Source organism: Papaver somniferum, chromosome 9 (assembly GCF_003573695.1).
Source record: "Papaver somniferum cultivar HN1 chromosome 9, ASM357369v1, whole genome shotgun sequence".
NCBI lineage: Eukaryota > Viridiplantae > Streptophyta > Magnoliopsida > Ranunculales > Papaveraceae > Papaver > Papaver somniferum.
Window position 1 is genome coordinate 1961778 of NC_039366.1, and position 16549 is coordinate 1978326.

Here is a 16549-nt window from a genome sequence, read left to right on the forward strand (position 1 = left end):
AGGGGTAGATTAGGATTTAAAGAAATACTTAGATAAGGGGTAACATTGATTTGATATTTGGATCCAGTTTTTGTCTTTTTCCTCTATCCCCCAATCAGTTTTTTTATCCCCCAATTAAATTCCTTTTAAAAGCTCCTCTTCCCCAGCTTTTAAAAATAGTGGAATTTGGAAAGTGCTTTGGGTAAAAAGCACTTTGATTTTGTTTTACCAAACATCAATTTTAAAAATTATTGACATATATAGGTTTTGAAAGTGCTTTTGGAAAAATAAAAACATTACTAAACCCAGCCTAAGTTGTTGTGTTGTTTTTGAACACGCAATTGGGGGATACTTTTCGTGATTGGGGGATATGAATCACTAATCTCATTCAATAGCGTCCGCTAAGGATACTAAGACACCCTTCCATCTAAATTAAAATTTAGGATGAATACCATGCTGATACTAGTGACAACATGGTTTTAGGCTGAATATCATGCCGATAATGCTATTTCAGACAAATTTTCTGTATGTTTTTGTCTTCAAACCGGCACGGTACACTTGGGAATCGACCACGCCGACACTACTACCAGCATGCTCGATTGATAATGAACTTTCTGTGCCGGCAGTGTACTTACAATATCAAAATTGAGGGATATTGTGTATCGGCATGGTGAAAGTATGAATACCATACCGATTGGGTCACTGCCGGCATGGTATTCATATTTTTATTATGCCGACACTGAGTTTTTCAGGCGCAAGAATGACGAATTCAATGAAAAAAATCAAATTTCAATACATTAATACCTATATATATGAACAATTGGAACATTTATATGTTCAGCTTGTTTACTTTTTTGGGTTGGCTCTTCTCCTAAACCTTGCATCAACATATTCAATGATAATGATTTATTCTAATGATTATCAAACTAATCTACTAACTAATTAACTAATTATATTTAACCATTAAACATGATTAGTAATGAGTAGATTATGAATTATATAAATTATCCGGATAGGGGGTGACTTTGATTTACTATTTAAATCTTGTTTCTGTCTTTTTCTTATATCTGCAATTAGTTTTTGTATCCCTAATTACACGTTCTTGTTTTTAAATTTAAGATGTATAAATAAAAATTCAATGAGCAGTGTCTAAGGGATATTAAAAGTTATATGTGTAGTAAATAGGATAGTTAGGTATGGGAATTAAGGTCAGGGACGGAACTACAAAGAAGCTGGACCTGGCTTAAGCCACCCCAAATATCCAAATTTCTTTTTCTTTCATTACCTGTTTTGGGATGAGGAGACAAAACAAGCCTAAATTATAAGCTTAAGCTTGGTATCTATCAGGCCTAAATTTCAAGCTCCCCACTGATTAAGGTGGGTGGTAAATAGCAAAAGTGTGGATTGTAAGTAGGTGAAACCTTATTTATTGAACACGTGGCGCACTACTTGAAAGTGAATATTGCTAAACCATTAATTAACTTAAACAAAACCTATTAAACCGCAGTAACATGGTTTGTGACAGCTTAAAAAGGATTGTCAACGACTTTCTGTCGGCCTTTGGAAGTTTTTCAAAGACTTCATTTTAGCCAGGTCACGTTCTAATTTGCTACATCATAATTTCTCCACAAAGAGAAACACAAATTCGATACCTTTCCTTCATCTTCTTACCCGAGATACAAATTCATCTTCTTACCCGAGACACAAATGGCTGAAATTCTGGTCAGTGTTGTAAGTGAGGCCTTAATCGGCAAACTGGTTTCAATTGCCTCCGGTGAGATTTCTCTTGTTTGGGGTGTCCGAGGTGAACTGTCAAAACTTAAGAAGACTTTATGCAGTATCCAAGCTGTGTTAACTGATGCCGAGAGGCAACAAGTAGAAATGGAGACAGTCAAGCTTTGGCTTCAGAATCTTAAAGATGTAGTCTATGAAGCAGAAGAAATACTAGATGATTTTGAGTATGAAGCTCATAAACGAAAATTTGAAGTTCGCAAACGTGACAAAGCCAAAAAGTTCTTCTCGCGCTCAAATCCTCTTGGGTTTAGTCATAAGATGGCTCATAAGATTAAAAATCTTAATCAACTGTTAGATCAAGTTTCAAAGGACAAAAAGAATTTTAGCCTTAATCATGTTACTGAGGCTGATAGTAAGGGCTATTCCAGAGACAGAGAAACTCACTCGCTTGCAGATTTTTCAATGCTTGTTGGAAGAGAAAAAGAGAAATCAGAGATAATAGATCTGTTGATGGCCAACTCCAGCTCCAGCAATCATCAAATCTACAGTATTGTGCTCATCGTTGGCATGGGAGGGGTTGGTAAAACTTCACTTGTTCAAAGTATCTATGGTGATGATGTTGTAGAAAAACATTTCGAAAAAAGAGTTTGGGTATGTGTATCCGATAACTCCAACCAGCTCCAGGTTTTTAAGCAGCTTTTAGAATCTATTAATGGAGAAAAGAAAGAATATCCAAGCTTGGATGTCGTGGTGAATATTCTGAAAAAGAATCTGCAAAATAAGAGATACTTGATAGTGCTTGATGATATGTGGAAAGATGATCACGATGAATGGGATGATACGCTAAATGTTTTGTTGCTCCTTGGGGCTCAGGGAAGCAAAGTGATCATAACCTCGCGAAGCAAGGAAGTAGTATCACCGATAAGTTCTTTATACAGGTATGATAATTCTGATCCAAGAAAAATACAACTTCTTTTCTTATTTTATGATTTTTTAGCTTGATTTTATAGATGATATATGCATTAGTGATATCCACTAGGTACTGCATATGTTTTTTGCACAAGGATGACAAAGGGAAGTATAAGAAATAGAAATCAACTGTTGTGATCTTCTGGGTTGAATTAGTATGACAAGTGATTTTGATGTTAAAATAGTGGGAAACTTTTTAGTTTCTTCTTGCTAATTTCTGTATTCCATTTTCTTTCTCTATTCTTATTGTATCTTTGCGTCCATTTATTTCTACTACACAGTTACATTTTAGTTGCATTAACTAGTTCCTTTGAGTTATTACTGAGTTCACAACATTACGCACCTGGTCTATAAATCTTTGAAGATAACATCACTTCACACTCTCTTCCTTGATCTGATGCTCTACAACTCCCAGAAACTCACATAAAATTTCATAAAAAATTTCTTTGGGAAGTGCCTAGGTTACACTCATTTATTTCTATTACACTACTACTACTCAACATGATCAGGCATATGTACTTTCCTTGATTGTTGTAATAACTATCCTGTTCGACATATATACAGATTCTAGTATCTTGTTTATTCTGCATATGTTCAGATTCTAATATCCTGATCTTTAATTCTTTATTAACATTGAAACTTTATCAACAGGCATAGTTTGGTTGGATTGTCTGAAGATGATTGCTGGACTATGCTCGAGAAAATTGCTTTTGGGACCGAAGGAGTAGGAAAGACAACAGAGTTAATCGAGATCGGGAAAAACATTGCTAGAAAATGTTAAGGAGTTCCATTAACAACAAAGGTTCTTGGGCGTTTGATGTATTCCAAAAAATCTAAGCATGACTGGGAATTAATTGAAAACAACGAGCTATGGAAGCTCCCAGCAGGCGAAATGAAGGTTCTAAAGGTATTGAAGTTAAGCTATGACCATCTCGAACCACATTTAAAACAATGTTTTAGGTATTGTTCTCTGTATCCGAAAGATTACACTATCAAGAGAAAAAGACTTATCTGGATGTGGATGGCTGAAGGATTTTTTGGTCACTCAAAGACAAGCATGGAGATGGAAACCTTGGGTAATGAATATTTTGATAGTTTGTTGATTAATTCCTTCTTTCAGGAGGAGAGAAAAAGTGACTTTGGTATAAACTCATGCTATAAAATGCATGATCTTGTGCATGATCTCGCACAATCTCTTACTAAAAGTGAATCCTCTGTAGTAACTGTTGACAGGATTAGAGAAGAAGATTTCAGTAGAATTCGTCGCCTAAGTTTGGTCTTTCGGAATGATGAATATGCACCAGTGCCTATAGGGTTGGCTAAAGTGAAGAAACTGCGGACTTTTTTTTTCACCGCATCGGACTATATTAATATTTCATATGCTATGCCAATTTCTCTGAATTTCAGTTATGTACGTGTGCTGAACCTGAGGGGTACTAGGATTCTTGAGTTACCACTATCAATTGGCAGCCTAAAATACTTGCGGTATCTTGATCTTTCAAGCTCTCTTTGCTTAGAAGTATTACCAAGCTCTTTCACTACTCTCTATAATTTGCAGACGTTGATTCTCAAATACTGTTCTGATCTTGAAGAGTTTCCTGAAGAGATGAGCAAGCTAACTAGGTTAAGTCATCTTATATTGCCCAGTGGATATCCGTTGCTAAAAAAGGCAAGATTTTTAACTTCCCTTATTTATTTACCCGTATATGTTGTTGGAAATATAACCGAAGGATGTGGTATTGAAGAGTTGAAAGACCTCAATCTCCTCAGTGGTAAACTGAAAATTTATAATCTTAAAAATATAATCAGCGAAAAAGACGCCCAACTGGGAGGTTTAAATAAAAAACAACATCTACTTCAGTTGGAACTAAATTGGAGCTTTATTGGACGTCGGTCGTACCGCGGGGATGACCCATTTGACGATTTTCTTGTGTTAGAAGGCCTTCAACCTCATCAGAATCTGCAAAGGTTGGGAATTTACAACTATTATGGTTCAAAATTCCCAACTTGGATGACCATCCCGAAATGTTTACTCCCTAATTTGGTTCACGTGGTTTTAGAAGATTGCGGAAAATGTGAATATCTTCCTCCGTTTGGGTTACTTCCTTTTCTCAAGATTCTTTGGATAAAAGGACTTAGCGCCGTGAAAATGATTGGAAATGAGTTCTACGGTGCTAGCATCGATACCAATGTATGTTATTTCCCTTGTCTAGAATCTCTTACTATTTTTAATATGAAAAATTTAGTAGCATGGGAGGATCAAGTATTGTCGCATTCCGGTTCCTCTTTTTCTAGCTTTCCTCGCCTTGAAGAGTTGCGTATTTGGGGTTGCCCCTGGTTAGAAATCTCTCCAACTCTCCAGTCTCTGAAAAAATTTTGATTCAACGATTAGTCTAGTTTGCATTCTTCTCATAGATCCATTGAAATTGATAGTTGCAAGGAACTTGGGCCTTATCATCTGAGATTGGTTACTGGGAAGTGAAAATTGTCAGCTAAAGATTGACAGTACTTTCAAGTATTTAAATTAGTCATAGATCTTGAGAAGGGGATGACAAGGGTAATTTATTTTTTCCAAGCCAAGTACTTTCAAGGGATTATCTCAAAGGAACGACTCTGTAGAATCGCAGCTCTTGAGCATAGATTTACGAGAATTAAATTTTTTATAATTCTGGTTATCGAATTCGGTACTGGGGGCAGAAAATATTTTCACCACATGGAGGCATCTTAGAGCATGAATATAAAGGGAACGAGAGTCCTCAAAAAAGAGTTGGCAAATACTTCAGAGAACAAGAGAGAAAGATGAAAGATCTAGTACTGTTCTTGAGAAGATTCATGTACAATCGCTTGTGTCGCTTACTTATCTACTTTCCTTTCTTTGCATTTCTGTTTGGACTGAACTTTGCTTGAATCTCTACCTATAGTATTTTGGATGTAATTGGAAGTTTTCTTGTAGTCTACATCATGGAGCTAGAAACAGGGACAAAAGTTTAAAAAGGATTTATCCTACACATGGGATGTTGCCATTATTTCCACTTTATTTCTTACTTAAAAAAGATCTCTCATCTTCTTTATAACTTGAACGATTATTTATAAGGAAATACACAATGGATGACAGCTAACCTGTCCTTTATTTTCGGGTATGGTCTGCGACATTCTCGCGACCTTACAAATGTTAATTTTCGCAGGACTATGACATCTTTCTCGTGATCCTAGCTGACGTCGTTTATCGTATCATTTCTGAAATTGTTTTGCGACGTTGTTGTGTTGTGTTGTTGATAATTTCGCTCAGATATTATCGTTGCGAGATTCTGATCCTGCAAGATTAACTTTATATCAATTACCAAAAAACAAAACAAAGAATCCCTGAATACAAATTAAATGAAAAATCAACTTTAGAAACTCAAAGTCACATATCAAATATTAAAATCAATCAAGAGTCGCCTACTCGTTAAAATTGAATTCAATCTACCGTGACCCAATATTACCACTCTAACTTGGTCCCTCTCCTGAAGAAGTTACACTTAATCATGTCACCTCTTGATAAAACATCTCCCACTCCAACTACTACTTCTCTATATGAACGTTGTTGTCCGCGAGAATTCTTGACCAAACTGGAAGGAAAATGGGAAACCCTTGGAAGTAGATAACAATGGGGAAGATCAGAACCGTTGTCAACTCATGTTTGGAAGGTTCTAGCGATAAAGTGATTTATGAAAAACCATGTTGTCAACTCATGTTTGGAACTGTTCTCTTTATCTTTGGTGATTCTTGCCGAGAAGATAAAGAACATAAAATGTTTTCTTGGTAATCCATAGTTGCCTCTGTTCTTTATCTATGAGGGTAGAATCTTTGAGAAAATGTTGAATCTGCAAATTGTTTCTTCATTCTTATCTTGCCTCTGTCTCATGTTTTGTGCTCATGCGATAGTATAATCTCTTCAAGTTGCTTATAATTGTGCGAAATAATTGAGCGAAATAATTGAGCGAAATAATCATATCGTTCGGAATAATCACATTCTGGGAAATAATCACATTCTGTAAAATTAGGACACACTCTGCGAAATTCTGAATAACCCTGCGAAATTCTGAATAACCTGCGAAATTCTGAATAACCCTGCGAAATTCTGAATACTCCTACGAAATTCTGAATAATTCTGTGAAATTCTGAATAGTTCTGCGAAATTCTGTATACTCCTGCGAAATTCTGAATACTCCTGCGAAATTCTGAATAATTCTGCGAAATTCTGAATACTCCTGCGAAATTATGAATACTCCTGCGAAATTCTGAATAGTTCTCCAAAATTCTGAATAGTTCTGCGAAATTCTGGATAGTTCTGCGAAATTATGAATAGTTATGCGAAATTCTAAATAGCTCTGCGATATTATTCCGTAAAGTTTTGTAAAATACTTATGCGAATCTAATGCTTATGTAATGATTATGTTATAAAATGTTTATGCGATGCTTATGCCATGAAATGCTTATACGATGCTTTGATGATGCGAGTGTGATGCTTGTATGATGAGAATTCTTATCTATTGCAATGTATAGTCAATTTTTATGTTACTTAGCTCATTTTTCCGTCTAAAATTGATGTAGCTTTAAATTGCCTCCATTCTCCATTTCTCTGGCTTTTTCTTTAGCGTATGCATTCCTCTTCGTGTAGTTATTGTTCCTCACAAGTTCTTACTTGTGTTTCATCTTTCCTCTTTCCTGCACTATTAGTATCTCATAATAGTATGATCATAATATCAAGTCTGCGATATTTTCACTGCCTCAGTTTCATTTCCATATACATATTCGCAAGCTTATTTGCTTACATATAATCATTTTCGCAAGCTTATTTGCTTACTCATCTTCTTATGTGGTCTTATTTTTCCTTCCTAGTTAAAGGTCTTATTTTTCCACCTCTTGTCATTGCGACAAAATCGCAGGACGTTTTTGCACTTTCATGCAAAAACCCATTGATCTTGCCTTAAATTTTTCTTTTGTATTATTGCCTCTTCAGGAATGTTGCGACAATATGACAGGCCTAAATATTCTTTTGTATTATTGCCTCTTCGATATGAACGTTGTTGTCCGCGAGAATTCTTGACCAAACTGGAAGGAAAATGGGAAACCCTTGGAAGTAGATAACAATGCGGAAGATCAGAACCGTTGTCAACTTACGTTTGGAAGGTTCTAGCGATAAAGTGATTTATGAAAAACCTTGTTGTCAACTCATGTTTGGAACTGTTCTCTTTATCTTTGTCTATCCCATGCAACTTGTTTATCCAGTCTTGAATTCCTCTCCTTGTAATTCAAGCAGTTGAGCCAGTACTCTGAGAAAATAACAAAAGAATAGCAAAAGAACCAACCATGAATTAGTAAAACCTTTGCAAGTAAGCATGAAATATGAATATATCTTGAACCAATAAACAATAGCCTAACAGCGGCAGCATAGAATAACTGAATTTCATGTCTAAATCAAAATGCAATTTTGTAATGCACAAACGATTTTCGGGTACAAATCAACTGTTTAAATTGCAACGAAATGAAAACAACATACTGGAAGACCTCAAAATTTGAGCCTCCATCCAAATCACAACAACCTCACTTATACTAAGATTTGAAGAAAACTCACTTTGTTATAGTTCATGCACAATGCCACAATCTGAGCTGCAGATTAAGCAACCATTTCTTGCTTTGATTTCAATACAATTCCAGCATCTTGCTTTGGCTTCAGTACAAGTCTAAGCATCTTGAACTTTAAAATCAATTACAATCTTACATTTAAAAACAATCAATCACCTGAAGAACTCAAATTAATTACTATCACAGTAACTAATGCCCCATTAAACATGTAATATAGAGAAAACCGTCTTACTTATTCTTGTGTATGCCATGAACCTGAACAAGGATGAGGCCAGGGTTTTGTAATTCTCCCGAATTGACATCAGATGACGTGTAGGATTGAAACATTGCCTTGAGTTCATCTTTCCACACCTAGCCGTGAATCTGAAAATCATCAATCTAAAATTGATAAATTTATAGATAAAACCAAACATAAAGATTGAAACCCCAAATTTTAAATCTTCTCAGATTAAAAGACTACAACAGAACAGTCACTACATACCCAGAAAAACTAGAATCCTAACGAAGATAGAAAAATCTAGATCTATCAAATATTAAAAGTTAAAGAACATCTTACCATAGAAACCTCAAACCCCTAAAAGGAAAACCATTAACATAATAATACTTTTATGTTAACTACTTAAAAGGGAACTTAAATAGAATTTAAAAATCGATTTTACCTTGGTAAGACCTTCAACATCACTGAAATCACAAAGAACAACTTGAATAGATCGACTAATTTTGTTTCTTGGTATAAGAGTTGTATTAACAAACAAGAAAAAATCAAAATCCCTAGCAAATTCCAGATTCAAGAAATAATCCTAATTCACTAAAACCCTAGAGTCTATACCACAATCTTCCCCAAATCGGATTTTTTAATAAAAACCCTAGAATCTTACAAGAAATCTAAATCTAATCAAATCGAAATTGAACAATAGAAAACGAAGAAGAAGAATCATACATGTTGTAAGGAGTTGGTTTAATGAAAAATAAATTGTTGTTGTTGTTGTCTCTAGCTTTGTTGGAGAGCTTGCGTTTTGTGGAGAAGATGAAATTTTTCAGTCTATTCTTTGGGAGATGCAGAAGACGGAGAAGAGAAGGAGAGACTAGGGAGACGCAGAAAAAGGATAAGTTTAGAAGTTAAACGAAAAAATGGGAAATAGATGCTCCCATGGTCGTGCAATCCTCGGTAGCAATAGGTCATTCGTATCAAAAACAAAAAAAAAATCCAATGGGTCATTACCAAACTAGATGAAAGGCCCACGAAAAATTAGTAGGTGTGTAACATGGAATCACATTTGGCTAGCCACTTGTGTGTATGCAACAAAAGATTAGTGGTGGGCGTATAAATACTAAAAATATACGTCGGATTTATTCCGTGATATAATATTTTCTTTATAAATCACACACCTAGTAAATTACCACGTTTGAGAATGACGGTTTTTTTACGTTAAATGATGGGCCCTATTATTTTCTTTTTATATGACAGAATTTGTTTGTGAAACCCTATTCACATGACTAATCCGTCATTTAAAAGCGTGATTAATAGACCTTTCTGTACTAGTGAGCCAAAAAGAATTTCACTCCTCCAGGAGATTTGGGGAGTGGTCCGACGACGTCTATTCCCCACTTAACGAATGGCCAGGGACTTAAAACTGGATGCAATTTGTTGGCGGGCCTTCTAGGAATTAGGGAATGCTCTTGCATGGCACACACTTCTGCGCGTACTCTTTAGCATCTTTCTGCATGTATGGCCAGAAGTACCCCTGGGTAAGTATCATGTGCGCGAGACTGCACCCTCCAGAATGGTTGCCACATATTCCATCATGAGCCTCTGCCGATATCTGTTGTCCTTCCTCGGCTGATATGCATCGCATAAATGGCTCAAAAGCTACAGGTTTGTGGTATAAATGTCCCTCAATCATTGAATATCTCCATGCTAGTCTTCTTCACTTTTGAAGCGAGATACTCATCTTCTGGGAGTTCACTGTTGTCAAATACCAAATATATGATTGACGCCAGTCTGAAGCGTTTTCAGCAGGATTTCCTGAATTATCTATCACTGAACAGTCAACATCCATATTGTTGTCAATGTTGCCGATATCTTCATGTGCTGATGTAGTTACCCTCTCGCCCCCACTAGTGTGTTCGAGATCTAGAACAAAGTGGTTGTCGGAGATGCTAGGTAACTTTTGGAAATCCAATACCACGAAACGAGTGGTATCAGTATCGACTACGGAAGACAGATATGCTAAAGCGTTTGCGTGCCTGTTTTCCAGTCGGGGTCGCTGCCCAATAGAGAACTGGTCGAACTCGTTGACTAGTTTTCTCATCCAATCCAAGTATAAGGCCATTCTCTCGTCTTTGGCTTTGTAGGTGCACAGAAACTGATTGACTACTAGCATAGAGTCAGTGACCGCTTCACGTTCTTCGCATCTAAATGTTTGACAACTTTTAAACCGATAATTGTTGTTTCATATTCAGCTTCATTGTTTGATGCATGAAATCCCAATCTAGTTGCTTTCTTGATCCTTGAACCTTCGGGAGTAAGGATGACACAACCAACACCATCTCCATCAACATTTGATGACCCATCAGTAAACACATTCCACAATGGGTCAGGTGTGTCGAATTCCATAGTGGACTCACCCCCAGTCTGATTAGTGGTTGACTCTTCGGGTTTGTTCAACAGCTCTTCTTCTTCGGTAACTGTTTCTATGTCGTCCACAGGGAAATCAACTAACAATGTAGCCAGTGTGTGTGTCCCTTCTCTGAAGTTCTCGTTTCGTACTTGATTTCATACGCCCCCTCCAGCCGGCTGGAATCATCAGCGCGCTCCAAGATTCTCTTCAGCAGATATTTAGAGTAGACTACGATCTGTCTTCCATGGAAATATAGCTTGAGGTGACGTGATGCATGCATCAGTGCAAGTGCTATTTTTTCAATCTTTTTATACCGTGTTTCCGCCCCCTTCAAAGATTTACTGACGAAGTAAACAGGTTTTTCATGTTCTCAGTAACAAATAGTACTGCACTTACACCGTTCTCCGTTGCATCCAGATAAACTCCGACAAGTTGCCCAGTTTTTGGACTCACCAATATTGGGGGAGAAAATAAATACATTTTGATTTCATCGAAAGCTTTTTCGCACTCTTCCGTCCAACCAAAGTTCACTGCCTTCCTCAAAACGTCAAAGAATGGCTTGAATCGCTCAGACGAGTGCTAAATGAAACGACTTAAAGCTGCTAATCGCCCTGCTAGTTTCTGGACCTCCTTCTTCGTTCTTTGGGATGGCATATTTCTGATGGCTCTGATTTTCTCTAGATTCGCCTCGATTCCTGTGCGTCATCAAGTATCCAAGGAACTTTCCCGAAAAATAGCCCGAATGAACATTTTGATGGATTGAGCTTCATACGATATCGCCTCAAGACATCGAACGTATTATGTAGATCGAGAAAATGAAACTCCTTTTGCTTAGATTTTACTACCATATCGTTGATATATACCTCCATCGTCTTCCTAATCAGATCTTTGAACATACCATCTACCAAATGTTGGTAAGTCGCTCATGCGTTTTTTAGCCCAACGGCATCACAGTATAGCAGTAAACTCCTCTGTCAGTCACAAAGGCAGTATACTCTTGATCTTCTTCGAACAAAGGTATCTGGTTATACCCCGAAAAACCATCCATGAATGACTGTCTCCCGCACCCTGAGGGCGCATCCACCAAATCTCTTATCCGTGGAAGTGGGTACGGATCGCTTGGACATGCTTTATTTAAATCAGTAAAATCGATACAGATACGAATTTTACCATTCTTCTTTGGAACGGGCACGACATTAGACATCCATCGAGGATACTGTACTGGTCGAATAAAGCCTGCTTCCAACAGCTTCTCGACTTCTGCAGCAACTCCATCTTTTTTTCTTTGCGCCATATTCCTAACTTTCTGACGAACTGGATGGAACTTCTCATCGATATTTAGCCTGTGACAGGCTATTGGATCCATCCCAAGCATTTCAGCAAAACTCCATGTGAAAACGTCAACGTTTGCCTTTAATAGTGTAATCAGACCATCACGTTCGTGCGCGGGTATATTTTCCCCTATGAACGTGGGTTTATGCTTCTCATCCCCAATCTGGACCTCGATCAGTTTCTCGACTGTTGGGGGTTCCGCCACATCCTCTCCCTTATATGATTCTGGAGGGAGAGGACTCTGTAATTGCTATTTTTGCTCGGCTCGCAGGATATGGTTCCCGCTGACTTCTGATTTCCGGTATTCATCCATGGAGTTCTCGTGACACGTGTGAGCTTCCATCTGGTCGCTCCTCACTTTCGCGACCCCTTCAGGTGTAATAAAATTCAGGCATTGGTGATACGAGGATGTGATTGCACCGATTGCATGCAGCCAGTCTCTCCCGACGATCGTATTATATGGAGCTCGACAACCCAGCAACAAGAAATTGCCCAGAACGGACTTTTCAGCTACTGTTATAGGCATCTTTACTTTCCCAATTGCTTTTGTAATTGGATTTTCATCCTCTTCGATCAATTCATGGGAGAGATTCATGGAGGAATGGGCTCCTGAAAATAGCACGCTCACTGATCTTCCTGTATCTACTAGAATACGATGTACATGGAACATCCTAATCCAGGATGTTATAACGATATCATCATTGTGGGGGGCGTATACACCTCTCATGTATGCTTCAGAGAACTCGATCTTTGTGCATCCAAGCTCCAGAATTTCTGCTCCATTTCCACTGACAAAATCGATGTGATTTGTCACGTACCATTCCTTTAACTTCCTGAGATTTCTCCTGGTCTCATCTTCTGATGCCCGTCTGGTCATTGAATGGATCCTGGCGTGACTGAAATTAATCACATGTGTTGTGCTAAATTGCCCTGAACTTTTCCCTAAATCCTTTTTCACGTACTCTAGTAGCTTTCCAGCGTCTATCATTCGCTAAACTTCGATCCATAAGGAGCGACAATTCTCAGTCTTGTGACCAACGTCTTTATGATAATTGCAGTATTTTCTATTGTCGCGTTTATCACGTGTATCCGCTGGAAAAGGCCGAGGGGGACTCGAATCCTTGCTTTATTTTCTCATACAACTATGTAATCCGTATATTCAATGGTGTCAGCTTCATATCATGATGTTTATGATATCCAATTTCCATTTGTTCCCTATGGTGTTTCTCTCGAACTTCATCTCGATCATTATGATGTCCACTCAAACGGTTCTTAGACTTGTCTTTCTTCCCGTCATTTGGATGATTAGATGATCTGTTAATTTCTCTTGTTTCTCGATCTTTTGAGTCATCCTCAACTCGAGAGTATTCTTTGGATCATACAGTTCTTCCATAGTCTTTGGTGCTCTCTTGGACATGGAACCGTACACATCTCTTTGATCATATTGGTATGCCTCTTTGTAAGCCTCGATGGCAACTTGATCGTTGGCTCCATCGACATAGGCCAACTCTTGCTTGAGCGTCGAGTAAATTGTCTCTTTCCGAATACCAGTAGGAACAATGAGTGGCATCCCTTCCGATCACGTCTGTTTTGTTTGTAGTTAGAGATGAACTTGTCAACCATCTTATGGTAAGTCCCGATCGACCGTGCCCGGAGCTGATTGAACCACGTAATCGCTCCGCCAGTCGGTGATTGCGGAAACATCTTGCACATCAAATCATCGTTGTGCTGCCACAGAGTCATGGCAGTTTCATAATGTAAAACATGCTGATCTGGATCATCTGTTATTTCATTGAATTCTGGAAGTTTGGGAACCTAAAAATTCATTGGTGGCCGGAATTCTCTGATATTCAGTTTGAAGGGAGCTCCTGCGGCTCGGCACATCCTGTCCATATTTAAATCTCTGGAGAGCTTTTTTGACATCACTTTCTCGATCATCTTGCAAAGACGAGCATCTGTTATTGCGTTCACGTCGCCATCAGAAAAGTTGTGTTTCTTCTCATAATCTCATTCATCTGGAACTTCGACTCTTGATCTTACTCTTCTTCTTTGAAGATCTGTAGATTCGCTTATGATTCGGGTTCGCTCCGGACGAGCGTAGTATTCATGTGAAATCTCTCTATCGTCCTACCAATCTCGTACCACGTCTTCGTCATCCCTGGGGGCTTTTGAGCGGGCGGTGGTTCTGGCGGTACTTTGCTGATTTGTAGCTAGTTGCGCAGGAGCATCTGCTCACTGGTCACGTACACCCTCTGTCTAGGTAGATCTCCAGTAACCACCTGGTGGTTTCTTGACGGATTTTTCTCTGGTTCATCCAGATCGATGACTTCTCTGGGTTGGTCAACAACATGCGGGTTAACACAGTTTCCGAGGCGTTCCACACGGATTGACCCTTTATGTCACGATCAAAATTTGTCAATAGATTTTGACGGTTCAGATCAACAGTCCTTGATCGAGACTGGCTCACATGTTCTAGTCTCAGGAGAGCGTTTTCTTTCATCACCTCATGCGGCTGCTGGCGCAAAAGATCTTCCTCCGTATTAGGGGTTGCGGTTCTTCCATCTCGCAAACCAGCTCTGTCGTCATTCCTCCTTGACGGGCTGTTGAACACCAGTTCTCTGTTAACTAGAGCTCGCAGGTATGGAGTCAATATCCATCTCTTCGTTTTCGATCATTGGTCGTTTTTCGCTTATCTGATTATTCGGATCTGGGGATCTGCCACGAACTCGATCTCGATATCTTATGTTTCCAGTAGGAACAGTGGGTGCTGATTGAACCTCGTTGGGTTCAATTATCGTGCGTTGCGGATTGCTAGCAGAAACGATCCTTCGTGCAGTTAACTTTACTTTTGCCATAATCTCGATCTGGGAAAAACACGATATCTTTTCTCGAATCCCCTTGGTCAGGCGCCAATGTTTGTAAGGTAAAAGATTTTCACCTCCAAACAAGAATTTGATGATGATGTTGATATTGATCGAACTGCTACCTTTCTCTCCACGAAACAATGTTGGGGGGTACCTGCAAAAAACCCTCCGATGCTTAAGTTAGCTAGAGTTTTTCACAGGAGTTTGTGTAGAGAAGATTGTGTACCTTTTAGGGTTGTGAACCCATCTATTTATATGTTGTAGATTAGAGTTTTACCCAAATTTCGAGATAAGCATAACTTGCCCTCCAAGCCTCCTGGAACATTCCAGAATATTCCTTGTGTGACTTGGCCAACAATCCTTCCAGATATATCCATAAACTTCCTCTAGGGTTATGGAATTAACCAAATAATGAATGGCATATAACCAAGGCCGAAAACTAAGTGTAGTTGGTTAAGCCACATAGTGGGGCAGAAACATCATCAGTCCATCAGAGCTGGGGCTCATAAATCACAGCTGGAAACTCTGTTTGAACGAGCCAACTCGACTTGGCTCAGTGGGGGTGTAAATATCCAACAGTTCAACATAACGGGGTGGAAAAATCCAGGGATCATAGACGTAACTACACCGCGAAGTACAAGAGCATTACGATGTAGCCGGCCGGATTTGGTAATCGGGAAATGTCTCCGGGAACTGCCTCCGTACATGGCCGCCGGCCACCAGCTGTCGTTGCCGCTGCCGGAGAAGAAAATGTTGCCTGAGAAGAAGATGACCTGACGTCATTGTGACGTCATCTGCTGGCGTCATGCTGACGCTGTTGACGGAAGAACTAGCGGCGTTATGACGTCGTCACAATGAACGATTCAGATTCGCTGCTTACTGACGTCGTTACAACCCTAACCGAATATTTTGTTTGCTGACATAAATGCTGACGTCGTCAGTTTGCGTTGTCGTCATGCTGACGTCACTGCGCAATGAACTGCTGACTCTATTTTTTGCTGATATGGCACCCCTGGTTGGCCCACTATAATGATGCGGAAATGGTGACGTGACACTAGTTACGTGGCATGCTGACGTCTCAACATATTTGATGACGTTGCATGCTGACTTGGCGAAAAATTTGATGACGTGGCATGCTGACGTGGTGGTGGAGATGTGGCACCTCCTTAGCTTGATTTGGACCTATGTACATGGGCTCCTATGTTAGTGAGGCCTAGTTAGCTATACTTGGCTAATAAGAGGAATATTTAAGCCCAAGTAAGCTCATTTCTTGTGTAAAGTATTAGGGTACAAACAAAGAGTTTTATCATTTTCAATGGTGAATGTTCGTAAAAAGGTTCAACCACCAAAAAATAATGTCCAAACTTCTTAAGATAAAACGAAAAAACATTTAACACCCTTAAAAAAGAATCCCTTAAA

General features: G+C 38.8%; 3 protein-coding genes across 3 annotated transcripts; 2 read left to right on the forward strand and 1 right to left on the reverse strand.

Annotated features, from left to right (window-relative positions):
* Positions 1-1686: 1686 nt before the first annotated feature.
* On the forward strand, positions 1687-3463 carry LOC113310008 (putative disease resistance protein RGA3). The gene is made up of 2 exons (XM_026558545.1): positions 1687-2651; positions 3334-3463. The coding sequence occupies exons 1-2, from the start codon at positions 1687-1689 to the stop codon at positions 3461-3463; spliced, it is 1095 nt and encodes a 364-aa protein (XP_026414330.1).
* On the forward strand, positions 2432-5654 carry LOC113310011 (putative disease resistance protein RGA4). The gene is made up of 2 exons (XM_026558547.1): positions 2432-2651; positions 3334-5654. Exon 2 carries the CDS (start codon positions 3500-3502, stop codon positions 5060-5062), a length of 1563 nt encoding a protein of 520 aa, XP_026414332.1. The 5' UTR covers positions 2432-2651; positions 3334-3499; the 3' UTR covers positions 5063-5654.
* Positions 5655-11868: 6214 nt separating this feature from the next.
* LOC113310015 lies at positions 11869-13254 on the reverse strand. The gene is made up of 2 exons (XM_026558551.1): positions 12625-13254; positions 11869-12507 (listed from the first exon to the last, which is right to left on the reverse strand). Exons 1-2 carry the CDS (start codon positions 13252-13254, stop codon positions 11869-11871), a joined length of 1269 nt encoding a protein of 422 aa, XP_026414336.1.
* Between the last annotated feature and the right edge of the window lie 3295 nt (positions 13255-16549).

Bases quoted from the DNA above. Each gene is read 5' to 3' on its own strand.
- LOC113310011 (XM_026558547.1), top strand. From the start codon at position 3,500: ATGTATTCCAAAAAATCTAAGCATGACTGGGAATTAATTGAAAACAAC.
- LOC113310008 (XM_026558545.1), top strand. From the start codon at position 1,687: ATGGCTGAAATTCTGGTCAGTGTTGTAAGTGAGGCCTTAATCGGCAAA. The intron at 2,652-3,333 runs GTATGATAATTC...CTTTATCAACAG, and splicing joins CCGATAAGTTCTTTATACAG to GCATAGTTTGGTTGGATTGT.
- LOC113310015 (XM_026558551.1), bottom strand. From the start codon at position 13,254: ATGATAGACGCTGGAAAGCTACTAGAGTACGTGAAAAAGGATTTAGGG. The intron at 12,508-12,624 runs GTGAGGAGCGAC...TAGCAATTACAG, and splicing joins CACCTGAAGGGGTCGCGAAA to AGTCCTCTCCCTCCAGAATC.